The 23,423-nt window shown below is 36.6% G+C and overlaps 1 protein-coding gene across 1 annotated transcript in view; it reads right to left on the bottom strand.

Annotated features, from left to right (window-relative positions):
- Positions 1 to 23,423, bottom strand: part of LOC107733408 (glutamate receptor 3-like) — a 152,008-nt gene that overhangs the window by 88,755 nt on the left and 39,830 nt on the right. Inside the window, exon 4 of the mRNA XM_016545008.1 lies at positions 3,972 to 4,087. Within this exon, the coding sequence (XP_016400494.1) occupies positions 3,972 to 4,087 (116 nt within the window). The remainder of the gene's footprint in view (positions 1 to 3,971; positions 4,088 to 23,423) is intronic.

Here is a 23,423-nt window from a genome sequence, read left to right as displayed (position 1 = left end):
CTATTAATTAACTATTAACTATGACGTTTGCCTCAATAAACTCCTAATTACTGCTTAGATATAGGTAGTTGTTAAGGTTAGGTATTGGGTAGGATTAGGGATGTAGAATATGGTCATGCAGAATATGTGCTTTATACGTACTAATAAACAGCTAATATGCTAGTAACATGCATGCTAATAAGCAGCTAGTTAATTAGTTACAGACTAATACAGCATAGTTGCTAAACAGTTTAATTGACTTTTGGACAATTTTGAGATAACTGCTGATAACGGTTCCCCATTTATCAATTAACAGAAGTGTTAGCATTTATTTGTGACCCTTGAAACATCCTCCAACAACCTTGCCAACAGATAATGCACAGGTATGTAATTTCAAACTCAAACTAGAAATTCATCAATTGTCTGTTCTATTTATTTATAAATATATTTGTATTTTATCAAATACATTATATAGATTATATATTCAATATATATTTAGATGTACTTTATGGATTTTTAATTTATATTCTGAGTCTGAACACTTATTTCCTGTTTGGCCTTCTATTTGCATATCGGTTTTGCCAGGGATCTGAAGAGACTTATTATTTATTCTTCATGGTGGCAGATCTAGCAAGGCTTCAGTGAAGCATTGGCTCTCAACGCATTTTAATATTTTTCCTCCCACACTCCCGACACATCCTGGCTTTTTAATTAGTGCTGCATATTGTATCTTAAAGTTAGTACCAGATGTCATTTCTTCATCCCACCATATCCCCTAGATTAAGACGGACAGGTTGATGTCTTTACTTGAACATCAGCACAGAAAGCCCAATTCCCCAACAAAGATGCTCTGAGACTAATCAAACAACATGCATGTTCATATTCAATCATTACAGAGACACATAAATCCTCCTGGCAATTGCATCAAATTCATCACAAAGCAGATATTGGCATTTTGTACCATTTTGCAGCACTATTTACCATATTCACACATACAGTAGAATGACTCATGAAATGTCACTCTGCTTATGACAGGCCGTCATGCTCTCACAGAGTAAAATGACACATCTTGAGTGTAAACCCCAGATCACAAGCTAGTTTTCCTCTTGAAAAGGCACAAGCCCCTCCGCGCTCCCACTGCAAGGGCACTGCTTATAAATTATTACGATGGGTTGACATACTCAGTATAGCAGGGTAGTAAAAGCTGTCACCATTGCTCTTTGCGAAGCTTAACTCAGCTGTTGAAACCCTCTGGAGGCCGGCTCCCATTCGCAGTCTGTGCCGAACAGCTAGAGATCACAAAATGCAGATGGATTACGGTGAGCAGAAGTCTATAGCGCGGTTCTCCTGTCTGGAATCAGCTCTCGCTGCAGGTCTCTGAAGGACCACGGTCCAGAAACTTATCTCGGCTATCAGTGTCAGCAGGGCTGGGGAGATTAGTTCAATTAGATCCAGTTTAGCCAATACATGCTGAGGTCGGAAAAGGGATTAAAAACATGTGTGCCCCGGGGGGCAATAACACGAGATTCCCGCTGTAATTTCCCTAAATCCTCTCCTGCCTACCCTCAAATCGCTGCAGTGTTTAGGAGAGGTACAGCCAGAGGCAAAGACAAGGGACAATTATTTCACTGACTTATTAAAAAAGACATAGATTATGTTTTGAGGGGCAATTCTGGAATAAATGCAGATTATAGAGGGCCGCAGGAAGGATGTATTTTTGAAATGAGCATTTTAGCACCTACTGTTCCATCATCCTGAGGTCAGTAGGTTTTTCCATGGGTTTTTGATTAAATGCCTGAAATAAGGTCTGTGGTGAACACAAGCTCAAGGTTTCGTGTTCATGTTATGTTAGAATATTTGGTCACACTTTAGTTTGGGAACCAATTCTCACTATTAACTTACTATTAACTACATCTTTTGCCTCAGTAAACTCCTAATTTGCTGCTTATTAATAGTTAATAAGGTATTTGTTAAGTTTAGGTAAGGGGTAGGGTTAAGGGATCTAAAATGGTCATGCAGAATAATGCATTAAAGGGGTCATATGATGTTGCTAAAAAGAACATTATTTTGTGTATTTGGTGTAATGCAATGTGTTTATGCGGTTTAAGGTTCAAAAAACACATTATTTTCCACATACTGTACATTATTGTTTGTCCTCTATGCCCCGCCTTTCTGAAACGCCTTTCGATTTTTACAAAGCTCATCGGTCTGAAAAACGAGGTGTGCTCTGATTGATGTGGGGGCGTGTTAGAACGAGCCGTTTTAGGTAGGCGTGGACAAGTCTTAACTTTTATAAAGAATATCTCTTTGGATTTGAGATTTTAGTCTTTGCAACTTTACAGATCTTCTTTATGCACCAAGAGCTCCAATAAACAGCCAATGTGCTAGTAATATGCATGCTAATAAGCAACTAGTTAATAGTGAGAATTGGTCCTTAAAATAAAGTGTTACTGAATGTTTTTATGAAGGATATACATAAAGATATATACATTTGATCTGCCCGTCTTTTATGAGTAAGGCCCAAGTAAAAACAATGGGTAACACTTTATTTCGATAGTCCACTTTAGACATTCTATTAACAGTAAGTAACTTTGCAACTACATGTCAACTAGCAGTTAGTAGAGTATTAGTAGACTGTCTGCTTAATATCTTCTAACACTTTCTTTGTCAACTTATTCTACTAACCCTAAACCTACCCTGTCTACTCTGAGAGTTAGTAGACATGTAGTTGCAAATTAATGAGAATTAGTTGACATGTAGTTGACATGTAGTTACAAAGTTACTTATAGTTAATAGAATGTCTAAAGTGGACTATCGAAATAAAGTGTAACCAAAAAATGAAACAATTCCACGTGAAGAACAACACTACCCACAATGCTGAAGAGAAAACTCTAATCAAAGTTACCTTGGAAAAAGGGAGAGTCCATCTAAAAAAATGAAAATTCTGTCATCATTTACTCACCCTCATGTTGTTCCAAACCTAAATGAGCTTCTTTCTTCCGCTGAACACAAAAGAAGATATTTTGAAGAATGTTGGAAACCAAACTGTTGTTGGTCCCCACTGACTTCCACAGTTTTTTGTTTTAGTTTTTGTTTTCTCCCATACTATGGAAGTCAATAGGGACTAGACACAGTTTGGTTACCCACATTTTTCAAAATATCTTCTCATATTTAATTACATTTAAAGACAATTTTGCAATAAACTTAGATGCTATTTTACACTAAAATAAATGATACAGGCCTATATCTATAAAACACGTGTTCAGTCTTGAACCTTTTTTGCCTCGAATCATGCAGTAATGTTGTGATTCATCTCAAAGCTGGCTGTTGTGGTTTGAGGCTTAGAACTCTATTGAAAGATTTTCTGAAATCACTATGGAGAAAATTAATAGGAAAAATAATTTCAGGAACCTAAGCTGCAGAAAAAAGTTCTAGGCTGCAGAAAAAAAGTATTGAGTAGTAAAAAAAAAATAGAGCAATGACAACATTATTTGTGCAATTTGGCAGAGTAGAAAAAAATGAATTATGCCATGGTAAATTAATGCTAAATATATATTATAGATTAAATTTAGATGCAGAACAGATTCATAAAAGCAAGCGAAACAAAAAATTCAATGAGAAGGTATTGTGCTACTGAAGCTAATACATTTAAATTAGCGCTAACGAGGACATTCCAATTCACGGGCTGATTATCCTTCACAGACAGACATCAAAGAGCCACCCGGAGACCAAAGAGTATAGGACAGTCGTGCTCAAATATCTGCTCACCCATTCAGTTTAATTGTACGCTTAGAGAACCCATCTACAGCTCTGTCAGGTCATCCATGTGGAGACGACATGGTAGACTGATGGACTTCAGGAATGTTAATAAATCAGGGACTGGATTCTTGCTAAATAAACGAGTCTTCAGTGCAGGGCTTTATGGGTAGGGAAGAGACGTCAAACCAGCCAGAAAAGTGAAGAAACGGGCAGGGGGGAGATGCAGACTTTACCTGCTCCAAGATGACATTGATTCTGTCCACTTCACAGTCGATGAGGAAGCGCTTCTCCTGTCTCCTGTCCATTTCCTCAATGATGCGCCGGAACTCCTGGGGGTCCGTGACGTTTTTCGAGTTAAGTTAGGTAGAAATAGTTCATTAAGGTAACAAATGCTTTATAAAAACACTTATAGTCTATAGAGGAAAATACTGATTAGAAATGTGCTTACTAAAAATATTTTAAAATGTATCCATAATAAATAAATAAAATAGTTGTATTAAATGTTGTTGGTGCTATTAATATGTAAAATTATTACAATTTAAAAACATCATTCAGATATCAAAGATCATGTGCAATAGCTCCCCTGGATTTTTTAATAAACCAAATTCACATTTCCTCCCTAAAGAACAGTGGGTTGATAGACTGACAGGTCGAAATTGGTTTGTATGTGGTTTGCTAAAAGGATTAACTCAGCTCCTGTATACTAACCAGAAAACAGAGAAAATATTCATGAGCAGCAAAAATATTAACCAAATGTACCTTAAAAATGTCATTATACGTTTATGATTTAAAATGCATTTGTGTGCTGTAATTAACTTTCGAAATATTTTTTGTGTCACTTTGTAGCAGAGCATTCTGACAGTGTTTTTTCCAGATATGAACATGCATTAAAAAAAAAAATGCTGATTTTTAAAGGTGATAGCCAGAGTAATGCACTGCGGATTATGCAAATGCATTCAGAGCTGAGATCACGTGCCGCCGCCATTCGAAAGCCTTATCGCAGGCGGGGAACACAGGCACGAATGCAACAAAGTCAACATTTTTTTGGCAACTCCTCTATACTGCAGATTGCTCGAACTTCTCTTTGCACTTTCTCTATTCAGGCTTTGCACGGCTCAGTTGCTCTGCCCGGCCCAGGTGGCGTGAAAAGCCCAGTGTCTGCTCTCCCAGCATGCAGCTGCCATCGCACCGCTCCCCACCCCATTAAGGTCGATACAGCATTCCAGCAATGTTAAAATGCACATATAGTAACAGCTATGACATGAAAACCTAAAAATAGTAACATCTAAATTATTTGGTTTCAAAATGTCAATAAATAAATAAACAAATAAATAAGTAGATAGATAAATAAAATGCTGAATTAAACTTAATGTGTTAATTTATCACGTGCCGCCGCCATTCGAAAGCCTTATCGCAGGCGGGGAACACAGGCACGAATGCAACAAAGTCAACATTTTTTTGGCAACTCCTCTATACTGCAGATTGCTCGAACTTCTCTTTGCACTTCCTCTATTCAGGCTTTGCACGGCTCAGTTGCTCTGCCTGGCCCAGGTGGCGTGAAAAGCCCAGTGTCTGCTCTCCCAGCATGCAGCTGCCATCGCACCGCTCCCCACCCCATTAAATGACTTTTCAGAAAAACGCTACACAAATGGCAGAAGAAAAAAAAAAGCTCTATATGACCCGTCTACAACAGAAGAGCAGGACGTGTCAGCCATCACTGGATGGCTCTGAATGAATAGATGTGATGCTCAGCACGTCTGACTTCCTCATCTGCAGAATGTTTCCAGTTAATTATATATGAGGCACTGTATGTGTGTTTGCTCAGAGCAATCTCCGGGAAGCGCTGCTTTTTCTGTGCCTTGATATTGACTTAAAAATGAAGAATTATGGTTTGTGATGCACAACATTTACATGCACTCTCCAGCGCTCTGATGGGAGAATGAACTTGAGAAATGGGTTCTCGGCATTTTTATTTTTTTACCTGTACGCTACGGTAGGGAGTACTCAGTTCAGTTTAATTCATTTACAGTCAACATGATGTATGCCTGTGGAAGAGGCTTTAATATAAACTAAAATGGTCTTACGGCTGTGTATCATCCTGATTTTTTCCACTCACTCTAAAAGCCATGAGAATGTCTGTGAAGATTCTGTTATCCTGGTCATAGTAGAATGTTCTAGTATTTAGACGACAAAATAAATTAGTAAATTAGTTTAATGTATGTATATTATTTACTGTTATTTATTTATTGATATTATTTACTGTTAAAAACTATGGCAGTCAATGTGATCAAATAATTGTGATTAATATCCAGTCTTAGACAGCAAAATGAAACAGTAATTATATTAATAATGTGTTACATTTTATTTTAATATTATTATTTCTTATTGTTATATAATTACTGTTAATTAGTGTTACTGTTAAATAGTTGCGATTATTGCCATGATTTCAGAATTTCCAGACATTAGACAACTAAATAAGATGATTAGACAAAGTACTAATATGTATATATATATATATGTGTGTGTGTGTAATTATTATTATTTCATACTGTTAAAAACTATGGTGTCAATAGAAAAAATGCGATTATTGCCATGATTTCAGAATTTCCAGACATTAGACAACTAAATAAGATGATTAGACAAAGTACTAATATGTATATATATATATGTGTGTGTGTAATTATTATTATTTCATACTGTTAAAAACTATGGTGCCAATAGAAAAAAAAATTGTGATTACTTTCATGATTTCTGTAGTTTTTAGACATCAAAATAAAACAGTAATAATCATATCAACAAATGTTTTAAACATTTTCATGCTAAACACATGTATGCAATATCTTAAGCTAACATGTTAACTTTGACATAGCTAAAAATATATATTTTTAATCTTTATTATTATTATTCGTTTTTTTTTTTTTTTTAAGTGTCCAATTTGACCCCCTGCTCTAGTAGATCCATTCTGGTCAACTGGATCTGATTCTCAGAAACTCATTTTCAGCTTCATCAAAACCACTAAACGGTTCAACATAGAGACCAAAACGGTGAAAAGCAAAATGAACAAAACAACATTGTCATTCTCTAGATGACTGGAGCATTTGAGAAACTATACAGGTACCTTCAACAAACAACATCCACTTCAAACAGACTGAACAGAGGACGTTCGTCATATATGCAGTAAAGGACAAACAGAGTACCATCACTCATGCAGTTCTGTGATGAGGAACGTCCAAAGCTGTACATCAGCAAACCACCACAGTGTGAGTGCATGTCACAACACATCTGCGGACAAAACACAGCAGTGTATCTGCAGCTAAAGGACAAGGACCACACGCTCAAGGGCAGTCAAATGAAGATCTGAGACAGAGAGCATAGAGGGTCTCAGAGAGAAGAGTTAAGGAGGCCATCGATGTGGAAGTGGACCTGCCAACTTGAACAGGAGAAGCGGTCTGCAGCTGTTTCTCATCATTAATCTCTCAGTTACCCGGGATTCCACCATTAATGAGCTGTCATTTAATATCTTCATGAGACTTTTCCTAGATGACTATTTCAGATGATGCCACTGAGTATGAAGAGATCACATCATCCGATCACAACTGCTGAAGCCAGTTGGATGAGCGGTGAAGCATCTTGAGCTACAGAATAAACATGCATATGTTAATCTGTGTAGATTCTGCATGAAAGACGGGTGCTATCAACAGCTTTTACACATACAGTGTGTGTTATCAGGGGTGTCAGGGCTTTGACCAAATCTGCACAGCTGGATAAGTCAGGACAGAGGTTAACCAGAGTTGAAGGGATTCAGTAGAGAACATCTGTCTCAGTGTCATGGCTCAGTGACATGATGTGGATTTTGTGGAAAAAAAAAAACAAACATCTTGACAAAATCTTTAAACATCTAGTAAAAAAAAAAGACAAATGCATGTGCCAGATACACAGAAGTGATTCATGATCTGTATTCATGATGATTTCATATGTTTTAGAAACAATAAAAAATAAACAAAAATGATTAGTGACCAAAAATGTCAGATGGTGTAACAATCATGTAAAAAGTATGTATTTAATTTTATTTTTGCAAAGCTGAATTTGCTGAATCAGCATCATTACTCCAGTCTTCAGTGTCACATGAGCCTTTATAAATCATTCTGATATGCTGGATTTGCTGCTCAAAAAACGTTTCTGATTATTATTATTTTTGGTTGAAAATGGTTGTGTTGCTTAATAAAGTGTGGTGGAAGTGTTTTCTTTTCCTTGGGATTCATTGATAAACTGAGATGAAGAATAGCTTTTATTTGGAATAGAAAACTCTATATGAGTACAAAACATTTTAAATGACTTTACTGTCACTTTTGATCAGTTTAATATGTTCTTTATGAATAAAAAAAAAACACCCTATATGAATCTTACTGTCCCCAAACCTTTGAGCACTAATGTATATAAAGAAGTCTGCTTTACTTATTAATTTAAAATAAACAATTAAGGTTAGTAAAGATAAAGCTCAGAGAAGGACATTTAAAATAATATTTTCAATGTAGGCGTCGGGTTCGACCTGACCTGCAAAACACCTGTCCTGGTCACCTGCTGTGTACAAAGTATTTCCATTCAAGTGCAATATGGGCAGATCAAGTGAGATTTCAGAGGACTCCTGAAGAGTTGTTAAAGCTCACTAGACTGTAAAGAGTTACAGGAGGATTTCAAGAGACAGTCCGTTTACAAGGGAAAGAAATTCTACTGTTTTCCCAAACACAATGCACACAAATACATAAATAAATAAAAATGCATCCCACTGGTTTTTGCAAAGCATTAACTGAACAATGTTTGGAAACACACCGTTTAAGCTAGACATTAAAGAAATGAAGGTGAACAGATGCATCGTCCTGCAGAGCTTAGCTCCAACTCTAATCAAACACACCTGAGTCAACTAATAAATCTGTGTAGATTCTGCATGAAAGACGGGTGCTATCAACAGCTTTTACACATACAGTGTGTGTTATCAGGGGTGTCAGGGCTTTGACCAAATCTGCACAGCTGGATAAGTCAGGACAGAGGTTAACCAGAGTTGAAGGGATTCAGTAGAGAACATCTGTCTCAGTGTCATGGCTCAGTGACATGATGTGGATTTTGTGGAAAAAAAAAAACAAACATCTTGACAAAATCTTTAAACATCTAGTAAAAAAAAAAGACAAATGCATGTGCCAGATACACAGAAGTGATTCATGATCTGTATTCATGATGATTTCATATGTTTTAGAAACAATAAAAAATAAACAAAAATGATTAGTGACCAAAAATGTCAGATGGTGTAACAATCATGTAAAAAGTATGTATTTAATTTTATTTTTGCAAAGCTGAATTTGCTGAATCAGCATCATTACTCCAGTCTTCAGTGTCACATGATCTTTAGAAATCTTTTTAATATGCCGACTTGCTGCTCAAGAAACATTTCTGATTATTTTTATTTTTGGTTGAAAATGATTGTGTTGCTTAATAAAGTGTGGAAGTGATTTCTTTTCCTTAGGATTCTTTGATAAACTGAGTTGAAGAACAGCATTTATTTGGAATAGAAAACTTTATATGAGTACAAAACATTTTAAATGACTTTACTGTCACTTTTGATCAGTTTAATATGTTCTTTATGAATAAAAAAAAAACACCCTATATGAATCTTACTGTCCCCAAACCTTTGAGCACTAATGTATATAAAGAAGTCTGCTTTACTTATTAATTTAAAATAAACAATTAAGGTTAGTAAAGATAAAGCTCAGAGAAGGACATTTAAAATAATATTTTCAATGTAGGCGTGGGGTTCGACCTGACCTGCAAAACACCTGTCCTGGTCACCTGCTGTGTACAAAGTATTTCCATTCAAGTGCAATCTGGGCAGATCAAGTGAGATTTCAGAGGACTCCTGAAGAGTTGTTAAAGCTCACTAGACTGTAAAGAGTTACAGGAGGATTTCAAGAGACAGTCCGATTACAAGGGAAAGAAATTCTACTGTTTTCCCAAACACAATGCACACAACTAATAAATAAACTGCTAAATGCTAAAATCATTGATTTCATCCCCGTTCATTTTAATACACTGGAAAAACCCTGAGCATTGCAGCACTGTTGAGTATACGGTCCCCGAGTCAACTTATAAAGGTCTTTTGGTTCATAAGTACATTATTTTGAATGTCCATAAATATTCCTAAATATTTCAGATTTAAATGTTGCTCGCAAAAAAAAAAAAAAAAAATCTGTCAGAAACCAGTCATCTGCCCGTGAAATCAATGCTTAGACTTCCTTGGTTCCTTGGTCCTTGATCACTGTACAGGTCTGATCCGAAGCTTTAGAATGAAATAAAATAATGTTCCACTACACTGAAAATAAATAAATAAATTAAACTAAAATTAAAATAACAAACAAACAAATAAATCTGTGGTAAAATAAATTTATGGTAAAAAAGGGCAGCAGTGGTTGCCAGAACTTTACTGTAGAAAAATACAGTAGCAACATTTTAGGTTTTAAATATTTAACTTAAATTTGCAGTATAATATCTATATGAACTGAGATCTTGTTAATATAATACAGTACTAATGTTTTGTACCTTTATAATACACTGACAACCACCAAAACCCTAATGTACATTACTGTTAAGAAAAAAAAATCTTTTGCAGTTAGTGATGGTTAATCATAACCCTATGCACTGTAAGAATAAAAAAAAATCTGAAGAAAAAGAAAAAAGGTACTAGTAATTTTATGGACATTTCCCTAAAACTCAACACAATACAAATCAACACAGAAAATGCCTTCATATTAACACAGCACATTGGGCCCTTTTTTACATTTTGTCATTTAGTGTACATGTGAAATGTTACGGGTTTTGTGTTTGCTAAATAGGACTGTCCTTACTAGTTTGACAGTGAAATGAAAGTCACATCAAATGTTATTGTACCATTCATACTGAAAGCCAGATAACACCACTATACATGATTTATTCTGAACAACATGATTAATAGAAGCACTCTATCTCTCTCATTGTCTGCCAGACAGAATCTGAATGGCTACAATGGAATTCATTGAAGATTCCTCAAAAGATCCCATGCCCATCTGGATCCACGTTTGTATGGAAATTAAGAGATGAAATCTGGCTAAACATTCTCCAAATAATTAGACGAGTTCTTCAAAGTCAGCACAAAAGTTTTCCGCAGACATCAAAACCCCAAACGGACTCACTGTGGAAGAAGTGCAGAGCTCTGACAGGCCTGACAAAGCTGTCTGCACCTATAAACAGAGTCCCAAGCTGAGCAGCCCATGCCACTTATCAATGAACATAATGGCTTTCTCACTCTTTTAGCTGTTTTTGACAGTTAATTAGAGTGGCAAAGTTAATTGACTTTGAGACTGAATTGGAATGATTCTATGACTCGCCTGCTGTATTTGCATATGCATCCTGTAGTGAGTCATTGCCAAAAAAAAAGCCCTGTCCCTGCCAATGGTAATTTACAGCAGACGGGCCCTCTACCCTTGCCAGTCGCCATCTAGGACATTAGTGGACCAGAAAAACACTGCATCTGCTTGAGCGGAACAAGCTGCACTGATATCGTTGGCACGGCTGTTGTGTTTTATTGATATCTCTGTGACCCCTGTGTGGACCCCCATAAATTGCATTTGCTTCTTTAGGTAAATAAGCTACAGCTGGGTGGGATTGCAGCAGAAGTAATACTGGTTGGAGCATACATTTCTGAATTGTGATTATACATTTTTGCCTGGTGAAATGTGGGCGGTGTAGGTCGTTTCTGATTGCACTGCTAAGTGCTAATCATCGCTCTGAGCCTGCTTCATTTTAATACGCTGTGAAAACCCTGAGCAATGCAGCACTGGTGAGTGTACGGTCCTACAGATGCCTGCTGGGTGATTTGCAGGCTGTGAGGACTGAAACGTCTCTATTTGAGGCACTCTGTCAGCGGCTCGCCGGCTTTCTCTCCAAACATTCACTCAGAGGTTGGCATCACTCTGTTGTTTTTGATCATGTCTTCCCCACATTCATATATTTAACTCAACACTGCTCTGACACTCAGGTCCTACAAGCATGAGCAGCTTTCTACTGAGGTAACACGATGAAATGGGGAACAATCTATGAGGTCTGTCTCACAGGTGTCTCCTTAGAGTTTCAAGATCTCAACAATGTCTCAAACTGTCCTCAGATTTTCCAAGGTACCAGAAAATTTAACTGTGAAAACATTTCTTATGATATACTTCCAAGACCAAATAATGTGAACTATGCTATCAACATTCATTTTATGGATGGATGGATGGATGTATGGATGGATAGGGTTAATTGTCTCATTTTTCATTTCTCCTCAGGAGAAACATCTGAGAGAAAGTTACAACTTAAACCATCGGAGAGCTCCATTATGTCTCGTGAGCTGTGAAAGCAACTGCGTTTTCCTCTGGGGAAGACGATTCAAATGCAGCTCATGTGTTTGTTTGTTGGTTTGATGTTGTCTATGCTTAGTCACTGGAATCTCTCGCTGTGTAATGTTCTGATGTCTCACTATTGGACGGATGCAGTTAGTCCGACGCAGAAATCCGAGTGCAGGAATCCAGCGGTAAGTAAGCGTCCTTTCCTCTGTACTCTTAACTAGATCTTAACAAGATGAGGTTTGAAGCATTACCCATGGAGGCTTAGCTGTAATTGAATTTAGTTGTTTCTAATCTCCTCTCTGCTCCTGTGCTCCTCGCGGTGGCTAATTGAAATGCCACGGCCAGTATGTGATGCGAGCCGTGACGGCTGTGCCACCTTCAGAGCACCGTTTGAGCGGGGTTGCTTAGCATCCGCTCTGTGACGGGGTTAGAGAGATTTCACTGCCGGCTCTGAATGCATGATGAAGATAAAATCATTCACAGCTCCAGGCTAAAGATATGACGGAACTCATCTGCTATGGTGCTGAAAGAGCTAGCTGTCATTTCCTGTTTGGCCAAAATTGCTTACACCTCTTAAAATTGCACATATACATCACTGTGAATCTATACTAAACAAGTTGAGGATTGTGCTATTGTGCAATACTTGGGTTGTTTAATGTTCAAAGTTGAAGACATTATTCTATACCCATTTACTCTAGTTTAAAGTTATTCCTGAGTTCCTGAAGAGTGTAAACACTGTCATTTTGTGGCTCTAACAAAATATTCTGTTTGTTTGAGCGGTTTGACTTCTGACTCGACCAGTGGCATGAGCAGGGGCGGGACTACCTGTTTGTCCAACCAATGGAGGACGAATCATCATGTTTGGAAGAAGTCATCAGAGGTGGTCTTTACAGGGGATAGTTCACCCAAAAATTAAAATTAGCCCACAAATTACTCACCCTCAAATCATCCTAGGTGTATATGACTTTCTTCTTTCAGACGAATCCAGTCGGAGTTATATTAAAAATTGTCTTTGATCTTTCAAGCTGTTTAATGCCACTCAGCGGGTGTTGCATGTATCCGTCCAAAAGAAGTTAAATAAAAAGCGCCCATCCATAAAACAAGTGTCTCACACAGCTCCGGGGGGTGAACAAAGGCCTTCTGTAGCGAATCGATGTGTTTTTGTAAGAAAAATATCCATATTCGAAACGTAATAATAACTTTAATGTAGCTTGCGCCAACAGCTGTACACGGAAGCAGCGCTGACCTCATACGTCATCCTCCCGGAGCTGCTTCCGTGTACAACTGTTGGTGCAAGCTACATTAAAGTTATAATTACGTTTCGAATATGGATATTTTTCTTACAAAAACGCATCGATTCGCTACAGGAGGCCTTTGTTCACCCCCCGGAGCCGTGGGAGACACTTTTTTTTTATGGATGGGTGCTTTTTATTTAACTTATTTTGGACTAATGCATGCAACACCCGCTGAGTGCCATGAAACAGCTTGAAAGATCAAAGACAATTTTTAATATACCTCCGACTGGATTCGTCTGAAAGAAGAAAGTCATATACACCTAGGATGACTTGAGGGTGAGTAATTTGTGGGCTAATTTTAATATTTGGGTGAACTAACCCTTTAAGGCAAAACAAACCAAAAAAAAAACAACCTTATTGCTCATATTACAGTTAGTGATTTAAACAAACCCCTATATTTTGACATCTGCATAACTGCACCATGCACATGAATGAAAAAGTGTGCTTTTCTAAGTGATTTGACGATTTGCACCTGGTGGATAATAAAATAAGTGAATACATTTCTTTACACTTAAGGCCCATTCACACCAATAATATTTACTACATTTAAAAAAAGTGAAACGACCACATCATTTATGTAAAGTGCATTTTTATATTGAAAACCATGGTTAATGCTGTTTTGTTCAGTTTGTCTAAAAGCAAATAACACTCTCTATATAAAATATTAAAAGACAACAATTGTTCTTTCTTTTTTATGTGGAACACATACTGGCTAGCTTTACTGACTGCAGAAGATATTGTGGGTTTTATTCTTTTTTTTTTAAATTATACAATAAAAAATATGATGCATATTTTAAAAGACCACCAAATATTAAGGTATTTATACTATTTATTTATACTAAGCAAACTAAATTAAACACAGACTAACAAAATGTTTTTTTTTTTTGCGCTACTTTCATATTTCATTTTAACTTTTGTTTATGGTGAAACTAGGTTTAAAAACATTATTATATTTACCCACTTTAACATTTTGACTTATGCCTAAAGAAAACTTTATAGTTTATGGTTATTGTCTTTGGTGTAAAGGCTCTTAACATTAAAACAAGGACCCAAATATATATCCAGAATATCACTTGAAGATGTGCTCTTTTGAGAAATAAGAATTATTTAGCAACACTGCAGCAACCTCATTACATGTTGGGTACTAGTTTTGTACAGGCAAAACATTTACATCAGAAAATGTTTATGTGATTCTGTTTGGCATCATTAGTGGTGCAGAAATTACAGCTAGCAGGAATAATTCAACATTAATTGAATTGAACACAATTGGTTGTGTTTTTCGTAATGTGTACACTGCTCTGGATAAAAGCATCTGTGAATGTATATATGTTAATATCTACTACTACCTGCTCCTGGATCACCTCTGATATGAACAGAACCCAGAATCCATCATGATAAGAGCACGGCAGATGAAGCACTGCACTTTATATTGAAACAAAATGGAAATTTCCCGAATTTGCCCCAGAAATCTCATTGGACTTGTGAGAGAGATCGTTGCGGACACATCAAAGCAAGGTTCGTTTCTGTTCAACTGCACCACACAAACACCGGAAGAACAGGAATAGACAATCTCATTGACTTTCGGTTAGTTTACTCATACTTCATGTTTCATTAGGCAGATATTGCTTTCTCCCGAGAACAGCCGCTCCCTGGGTTGTTGCTGGGAATGAGCGCACATTAATTAGCGACGTCTTCTTGGATACTTAATCTTCATAGTCCTCTGCCAGAGCCAAAATAAATACCATCTTATCGTTTGATAAGTGTTTGCTTCTGCTCACCTCACGCTAAGAGCGGACGAACGCATCTTTAATAATGCACAGCTACCGGCACGCACGGTTCGACCAAATTCCCCACCTCTTGGTGCACGCGCTTGTTGTATTCTGTAATAAAGAAGATGGATTGGAAGTGTCCTAAGTGTGTTTTGCAGAAGCAGTTGAGGAGGGAGAGAGTCTTTGATGTGGGTGTGTTTATTCTAATTAAAACCATCTCGAGCCAAGTATAGTTCTAATCGGCCAGACAGCCGATGCGAAAATCATAATGCAACACACACACACACACACACACACACACACCTCCGCAAGAGCACATAGCCCACACTTGTGGATGGATGCTATTCAAATATCTGTTACAGCAGCCATATGACTCATAAAATGATGTGAGCACACTTTTATTCTGGGCAAGAAAAATATCAAGTCAATTTCAATATCTAATCTACCTTAGTGTACCTTTCGCTCCTCCCAAAAAAAACAACGTTAAATCAAAGGTTTAAAAATACAACAGATGAGGGAGTTTCATGCTCCCTCGCAGATAATGCTTTTAATTTTTGCTTTGCATGATTCCTGGACTGCAATGTTTCAAAAGGGTAATGGTAAAATATTCTATTAGGAAGGAAATATGACAAAACACACAAAACCAGTCTGAGCTCAACAAAATGTTAATACCATGCGGGTTATCATTGCAATTGCAGTTCAGTAAGAAAAACCCATTAAGGAGGAATAACTTACAAATGATGGCCTTATTTCCACTTATCCAAGGCTTAGATGATCTAGCTTCACTTCAAACAGAGCTCACATGTCTGCTAATATAAATAATAAACAGCAATAAACAGCATGTATGAAGACAAACAGGTGTCTCAGCAAAATAACCACAAGTGAAGTTCATCACATTAACTACAGATGTCTGTTTGCTTTGAAATAAATGTCACTTGTTTTGATATTTTGTGGTCTAATGCGATGACAAGTATAAGAGATTATCTTATTATGAGATAATACTCGTTAAGTGTGACTTATTTTTGGGGCCGCTGATATCTCAATATCCTGGACCTATTAATAACCAATCAGATCCCTATGATGCCATTACTGTTACATTGGCATATTTTTGTCTAATGTGTAACTTTCATCTAATTCCCCAAACAAACAAACAAACAAACAAACAAACAAACAGTATTTATTTGATATATTTATACCTGATTGTACTCTTTTTTTTATTTACATCATTACCCCGTCACCTCTTTATTTATTTATTTATTTATTTATTTATTTATGATTGATTGTTTTGTAATTGTTTTTCTCTTTTTTCTTATTACTTTTTTTCTGTGTAGCAAGTGTATAATGTTCAATATTTGCATTCAACCCATGTGTTTGTTCAGTCTCATTTGCATTCAAATAAAAGTGCATGTATAATGTTTACTTACATTTTTATTAATGTTTAATTACATTAATTTTTTTAATCAAATAAATAAAGAATTATAAAAGTTTTCATAGTTACAAAGGAGCCACAATGAATAAATTAATTAACACATTTGCTTATTTAATTGCACCCCCTATGCTGCAAATGAATTGTGCAATAATTAAATATGCAAAAAAAAAAAAAAAATCACCTTTGTGAGGGTCTCGGGATCTTAAATGAAAAATAAATAAATACAATATTGTTTGCCCAGTGTGCATTCTGAGCAAATGTCAACATTAATTCAACCCATGTGTTTGTTCAGTCTCATTAATGTTATTTTCATGTTAATTATGCCAGATTGATACATGTCTCCTCATACTGATGTCATATCAAGCTCCTCATAATTTCATTTCTTTATAATGTTTTCCGCATGTTGCATGTTTGCTCACACACATTCACATTTGCTTGTCACATACAGCAACATCACAGTAATCAGCTGTGCTAGCTGGCTGTTTAAAGCAAAGAGCAGGTCATTTTGTCTTGTATAACATTTCTAATGAAAAAAACAAAACAAAACTGTTTCCAGCAGTAATTTCACAGTTGCTGGAGCTGGTAGTTGGTAGGTGAGCGAATGGCCTTATTTCAGGTTCAGGTAGCAGTGGACATTACAAAGCAATCTGCTTCTTTTTGTATAGTTACCACTATACGTCTCTAAACATGCTTCTGACAAAAGACACATGCGCTCACCTTGGAATAGCTCTGAGCTGCTTTTCCACCTGGACAGTAGAAAATTAGCTATTTGTCCTCTGAGGCGATTTATAACACATCACTGCATTGAGTTTATCAGGACCACTGTGGTGCCGCAGAGCAAACTAAAGGACCTGTTTTTGTACAGACCTTTTTAAAAATAAGCTTATCTGTGTCCTTAGGTCTTGTCTCAAGTGTCTAGAGCTGTCATCGTGTCACAGCTGATTAATTCCACCTCGTGCATAATTTAGCCTCTGATGCAGTGGCACAGGAGATGCTTGTATGAAAGATCTACTGTACAACTGATCATTTTTGGACTGTCACATCAGTGGACATGACAATCAATAATGCACTTGGTCTTTAAACACATCCATTTGTTGAGACAAAGAACCCTATGTGCTATATCCGTCATTGTTCAACCCTGTCATGAATTTTTTTTTTTTTTGAATTTATGACCAAATTATCAATACACTACAAATCATTCTTTTTGTATAGTTACCACTATACGTCTCTAAACATGCTTCTGACAAAAGACACATGCGCTCACCTTGGAATAGCTCTGAGCTGCTTTTCCACCTGGACAGTAGAAAATTAGCTATTTGTCCTCTGAGGCGATTTATAACACATCACTGCATTGAGTTTATCAGGACCACTGTGGTGCCGCAGAGCAAACTAAAGGACCTGTTTTTGTACAGACCTTTTTAAAAATAAGCTTATCTGTGTCCTTAGGTCTTGTCTCAAGTGTCTAGAGCTGTCATCGTGTCACAGCTGATTATTTCCACCTCGTGCATAATTTAGCCTCTGATGCAGTGATCATTTTTGGACTGTCACATCAGTGGACATGACAATCAGTAATGCACTTGGTCTTTAAACACATTCATTTGTTGAGACAAAGAACCCTATGTGCTATATCCGTCATTGTTCAACCCTGTCACAAATTTTTTTTTTTTTTGAATTTATGACCAAATTATCAATACAGTAACTACAAATCAACATTTGTCCCTAAATCTGCAACCCTGTTACACATAACTTTATTTATTTATTTGTTTGTAGTTTTTTAAATGTCATGTTTATTAAATGTTTCTTTCTAGAAAATAAAAATGATGTTCATTTAAACTGTTTTCAGACATGACAGTAACAAGGTTGAAAATCAAATTTCTTTTTAAATATGGTTTCAATGCCTATTTTGCATCCTTTTGTTGTCTACATCAAAATTGTCCTTTTATTTATTTAAATCTGTGATTCACTGTTCAACCCCGTTACCATTTTTCCTAACCTAAAATAAAACATTAATTACTACAAACAATCATTTGGCCCCAAACTAGTAAGCTAAGTGACAGCTTAATACATACTACAGACTTTTATAATTAATTAATTGTATTAATTTACATGTGTGTTCCATGTTTCTTGCTAGAAAATAATAATCGCGCAAATTAGACAGACAGCAGCAGGGTTGCAATTAATAATAATACAAATGTGTAAAAGTTTTAACCCTTATTTTGTACCCTTTTATTTGGACAGAATCCATTTCTATAATATTTGTACTATAAGAGCAAAGGGACCAGGAAGACAAATCTCAGAGAATTCAGGGGTGTGCCAGAGCACTTCAGAGGAGCGCATATACGAACAGGGATGTTCAAAATAGATGGAAGGGCAAGGGTTAAAAGGGCCGTCCCGCTCAAAATTGGTCATTGACGAGTGTGAACATGATACGGCCACTTCCTCTTCCCGAGGTTGACTAATGAAATAGAGCGATGATCTAATTAAGTGTGGTCATCTAATCATCCCATTCACAGGCGCCTTGGCCCCTGTGCCGCCCATCTCTGCCAACTGTGCCAGGCGGCATTCATCCCCTGCGTTAAACTGAAAGCCGCTAAACAGGCTCATTATTGTGAATTATGGCAGTTTAATGCAGAGCCAATGGCCTTTCATTTAGAGCATCCTTTTGAGATTCTCAACATTAAACCCATTCAAGGGCTTCCTTCCATTCACAGCATTCACAAGCACGTTCATCACTCCGCATTCTGCCTTTCCATTGGTTTTGTCCGACACTGGCCACAATATGAAGTGCATGAAGTGACTCAACGGTACCGCAGGAGCATAACTTACATTAATGGAGGCCATGAAATATGTATTTTTATATGTAGTTCATGTGGGGGATGTCTGACCTATCTCCACGGCAGGTCGCTAAACTTAGCACACCTCAGGAATAATTCATTCAGAAGCATCAGAAACTGTCAGTACGGATGCAAATGAACAATGTTACTGTTACAACTGCTGACAATCATTTACTACAATGGCATCTGGTGTTAAATAGAGGTCATTAGAGTGTTCGCTATGTTAGAGTTGTGTGAATGACTAATCAGAAAATGTGCAAAAAAAATGTGCACGCCTCTTTTTCAGGTATGAAATTTATAAATAACAGATGATCTTGAAATTGAGCGTAGCTGAATTGTTTCAGATCTCCACCTTGTAAACGCTGGCTAGTTAATGTCATTAGCATATAAAAGAACACCAGTCAACATCCACATCCTTTACTTGAGAATGTCGAGTGGCAAGAAGTGCTTAAATTACCAAATACTCACAGTACTGCGACTTTCTGACACATGGAAAAGTGCATAGGTCTACTTAGACCCTAACATGGTACTACTATTAAGCACTTTTCTACATAAAAGGCCGTTTTTGTAAATATAAATTTTGTCATAGATTTTAGGGCACACACACTAGATCAAATTGTGTGTTTTATAAATGAGGCCCTGCATCTCCGAAAACATAATTTTGGGGGAGGGGACATGGTGCAGACATTTACCAGACACAATTTTACCTTTCAAAAATTGATAAAAAATTGTGTCCCGTAAGGGCCAGGTGACAAACCCACCCCTCAAAATCTCTTAAAAATACCCACTGCAGGTCAGCTCTGACACTGCTGTTGTTTCTAATGTGAATAAATAAAGCTCTGCTATTGTCAGGTCATTGATTACACAGACTCAGGCATTGCATGCATATTGATTTGTGGCATGATGAAATGTTCATGGGTGGTTGGGTCATTTGAAGGACACTCACCAATTTAGGGGCAATTGGGTTTTAATAACTATGCACATATAAAATGCATCATATGCTGTTATATTGCTCGTAGTATGAGAGTGTAATAACAAAAAAGAATTCACCCTGCCAGTGGGACAAAACCATAGAAAAATAGTCTTTTTTTAAATCACTACTTACAACTCACCTGTTCTCTGAATATTATCATTTGTAAGTTATGTACATCGTTTTTTTTGTGGATGTTAACATTTGTATTTTCCATCCTGTTTTCTGGTTGTTTCATTCTATTTTTTCACTTGTACTAGTGTTTGTCATTTTTGTTTGTGATGTTTTTTTTCTTCTTCACCAACTGTGAAATATGGATTTTAATTGTGCTGCAGTGGGAGGAAAAAGCTCTCACGGTGGGAGGACTTGGCTTCTCTGTTTTATTTACCCTAATGAAAAGCTTTTAGTCAATAAAGGAAGGATATTGCTGGATTTAGCCTGACACACATCACAAACCATCTTCACTTACAAGTCCTGCCATGCAATATTGAGCGCTGTTGTCTTGGGCTTTGTAATGGTTCATCACACAAGGCTTCTGAGAAAAATGCTGGCCATCTTCTTTGGGGGGGGGGGGATCATCATTTACCTACATGTTGTTTCACAACAAAACAGTCACTCAGACTACTTTTATAATATTTTTATTTTGCATTTGCATTTTTCTGAAGCTTGAAAACTCCAGTGTCCATTCAGTGGAACTGCATGAAGGAGAGATGTCATCCAAAATTACTCCCTTTATGTTCTATAGAAGAATGAAAGTCATCCAGGTTTGAAATGACATGAGGATGAATAAATGATGACAGGTTTACATTTCCGGTTGAACTTCACTTTTTCTAAAACAAATCTAAACACTCTGTGCTACATCCATTCATTTCTGCACACATATACGTTCTACAATATTGTGTATGTAAACCTTGCAATTTATTCTCCTCCAAAAGCAAACACAGACCCTGATCCCAGCTCAGTGAATGATCTGTTTATCAGGACATTTCACATTTGGTTCTGGCTGTATCAGTCATTTGTTAACCAGTTAATCGGTGTGGGCACGCTTTAGCACGTGCCAGAGAAATATTATTTCTCCATAGCTGCTGCAAATGAAAAATTATATATATTTTTTTTTTTCATTGAACAAGCCATGTATTGACAGTTGAGGCAGTGCTCAGTACGTGTGCATGTGTGCATTATGCAGATTAGTGTTTTCTATTACACATCACCCCACACACCCCTCCCCACACCCACACACACACACACACACACACACACACACTTGGTAATAGATTGCAGTCATTACACTGAAGATGTTCTCATGCCAGCTGTATCGCTCACAAACACCACACAGCCTCATAACATACAGACATTACGGGAGTTGTTTATGTGAGGGGTAGTGTAAATTCATTACAAGTGAGAAAACAATCACATGAAATCATGACGGATGTTACGTATAACTCAAATCTAGATTTTAAATGTATGCACATTTTTCACATTTACTATAAACCAGGGGCACAGCTACTCCTTTATTGAGGGGTGTGCAATGCCACTGCAGGCCTCCACTGAAAAAGATGCATCAAACACATTTAAAATATTATATTACACTACAGTTTTGGGTCGGTATGATTTTGTAATGTTTTTGAAAGAATTCCTTATGCTCACAAAGGCTGCATTTGATAAAAATCACACTCTTGAAAAATAAAGATTTTGTATTGGCATCAATGGTTCCATGAGGAACCTTAAACATCCACAGAATATTTCTGTTGCACAAAAGTTCTTTATAGTGGAAAAAGGTTCTTCAGATTATTAAAATATTCTCAGTAAGAAAAAAAAAATTATTTTAAGAATTGTTCACTGAAAGGTTCTTTGGGGAAACAAAATTGGTTCTTTAATGACATTGCCCTTTTGAAAACTTTCATTTTAAGAGAGTACAGTAAAAACAATAATAATGTGGAATGTTATTACAACTTTAAACAACTGTTGTCTATTTAAATGTAATGTAATATTAAGATGTCAAAATTTTCAACATCATTACTCCAGTCTTCAGTTCACTTTTGATCAATTTAATGCATCCGCTACTGGAATAGTGAGGTCAAAATATAAATTTAATGCAGGATCTAGAAAAAATCTGACCGTGATTAAACCAGAAAAATGTTAAAGAAATTAACAAAAACAATTTTTTAAGTTTGGGCTCCAAAACATTAGATCACTCGCACCCAAAGCAGCTATTGTAAATGAAATGATCACAGATAATAGTTTTGATGTACTCTGCTTGACTCAAACCTGGCTAAAACCAAATGATTATATTGGTCTAAATGAGTCTACTCCACCAAGCTACTGTTATAAGCATGAGCCCCGTCAGACTGGTCGTGGCGGCGGTGTTGCAACAATATAAAGTGCTAATTGTCGGATCATTTAACATTAAAGTTTATAATACAAATGATGCATTAGGACTTGCTTTTATTGACCTAATAAACTCTTTTGGAGTCAAGCAAAACGTCACCGGGCCCACTCATCGTTTTAATCATACGCTAGATTTAATTATATCGCATGGAATCGATCTTACTGATATAGATATCGTACCTCAAAGTGATGATGTTACTGACCATTTCCTTGTATCGTGCATGCTGCGTATTACTGATATTAACTAAATGGTTCTGCTTTATCGTCTGGGCAGAGCTATTGTTCCAGACACCAAAGACAGATCCACAAATAACCTGCCTGATTTATCTCAACTGCTCTGTGGAAAAACAGTATGTCCAGTTATAGACAGGCTCTAAAAGCTGCTAGGGTCGAGCATATCCACAAACTCATAGAAAATAACCATAACAATAACATAACATACAAATTATTTAGCACAGTGGCTAGATTAACAAATAACCAGACGCTACCCGATCTAAATATTCCCTCACAGTTTAATAGTAATGACTTTATGAATTTCTTCACTGATAAAATAGATAACATCAGAAATACAATAGCAAATGTACATTCTACA

The sequence above is a fragment of the Sinocyclocheilus rhinocerous genome, unplaced genomic scaffold, assembly GCF_001515625.1.
Source record: "Sinocyclocheilus rhinocerous isolate Xijiao unplaced genomic scaffold, SAMN03320098_v1.1 scaffold460, whole genome shotgun sequence".
Lineage (NCBI taxonomy): Eukaryota > Metazoa > Chordata > Actinopteri > Cypriniformes > Cyprinidae > Sinocyclocheilus > Sinocyclocheilus rhinocerous.
The sequence above is the reverse complement of the archived record's forward strand: the minus strand, read 5'-3'. Positions and strand labels throughout refer to the sequence as shown.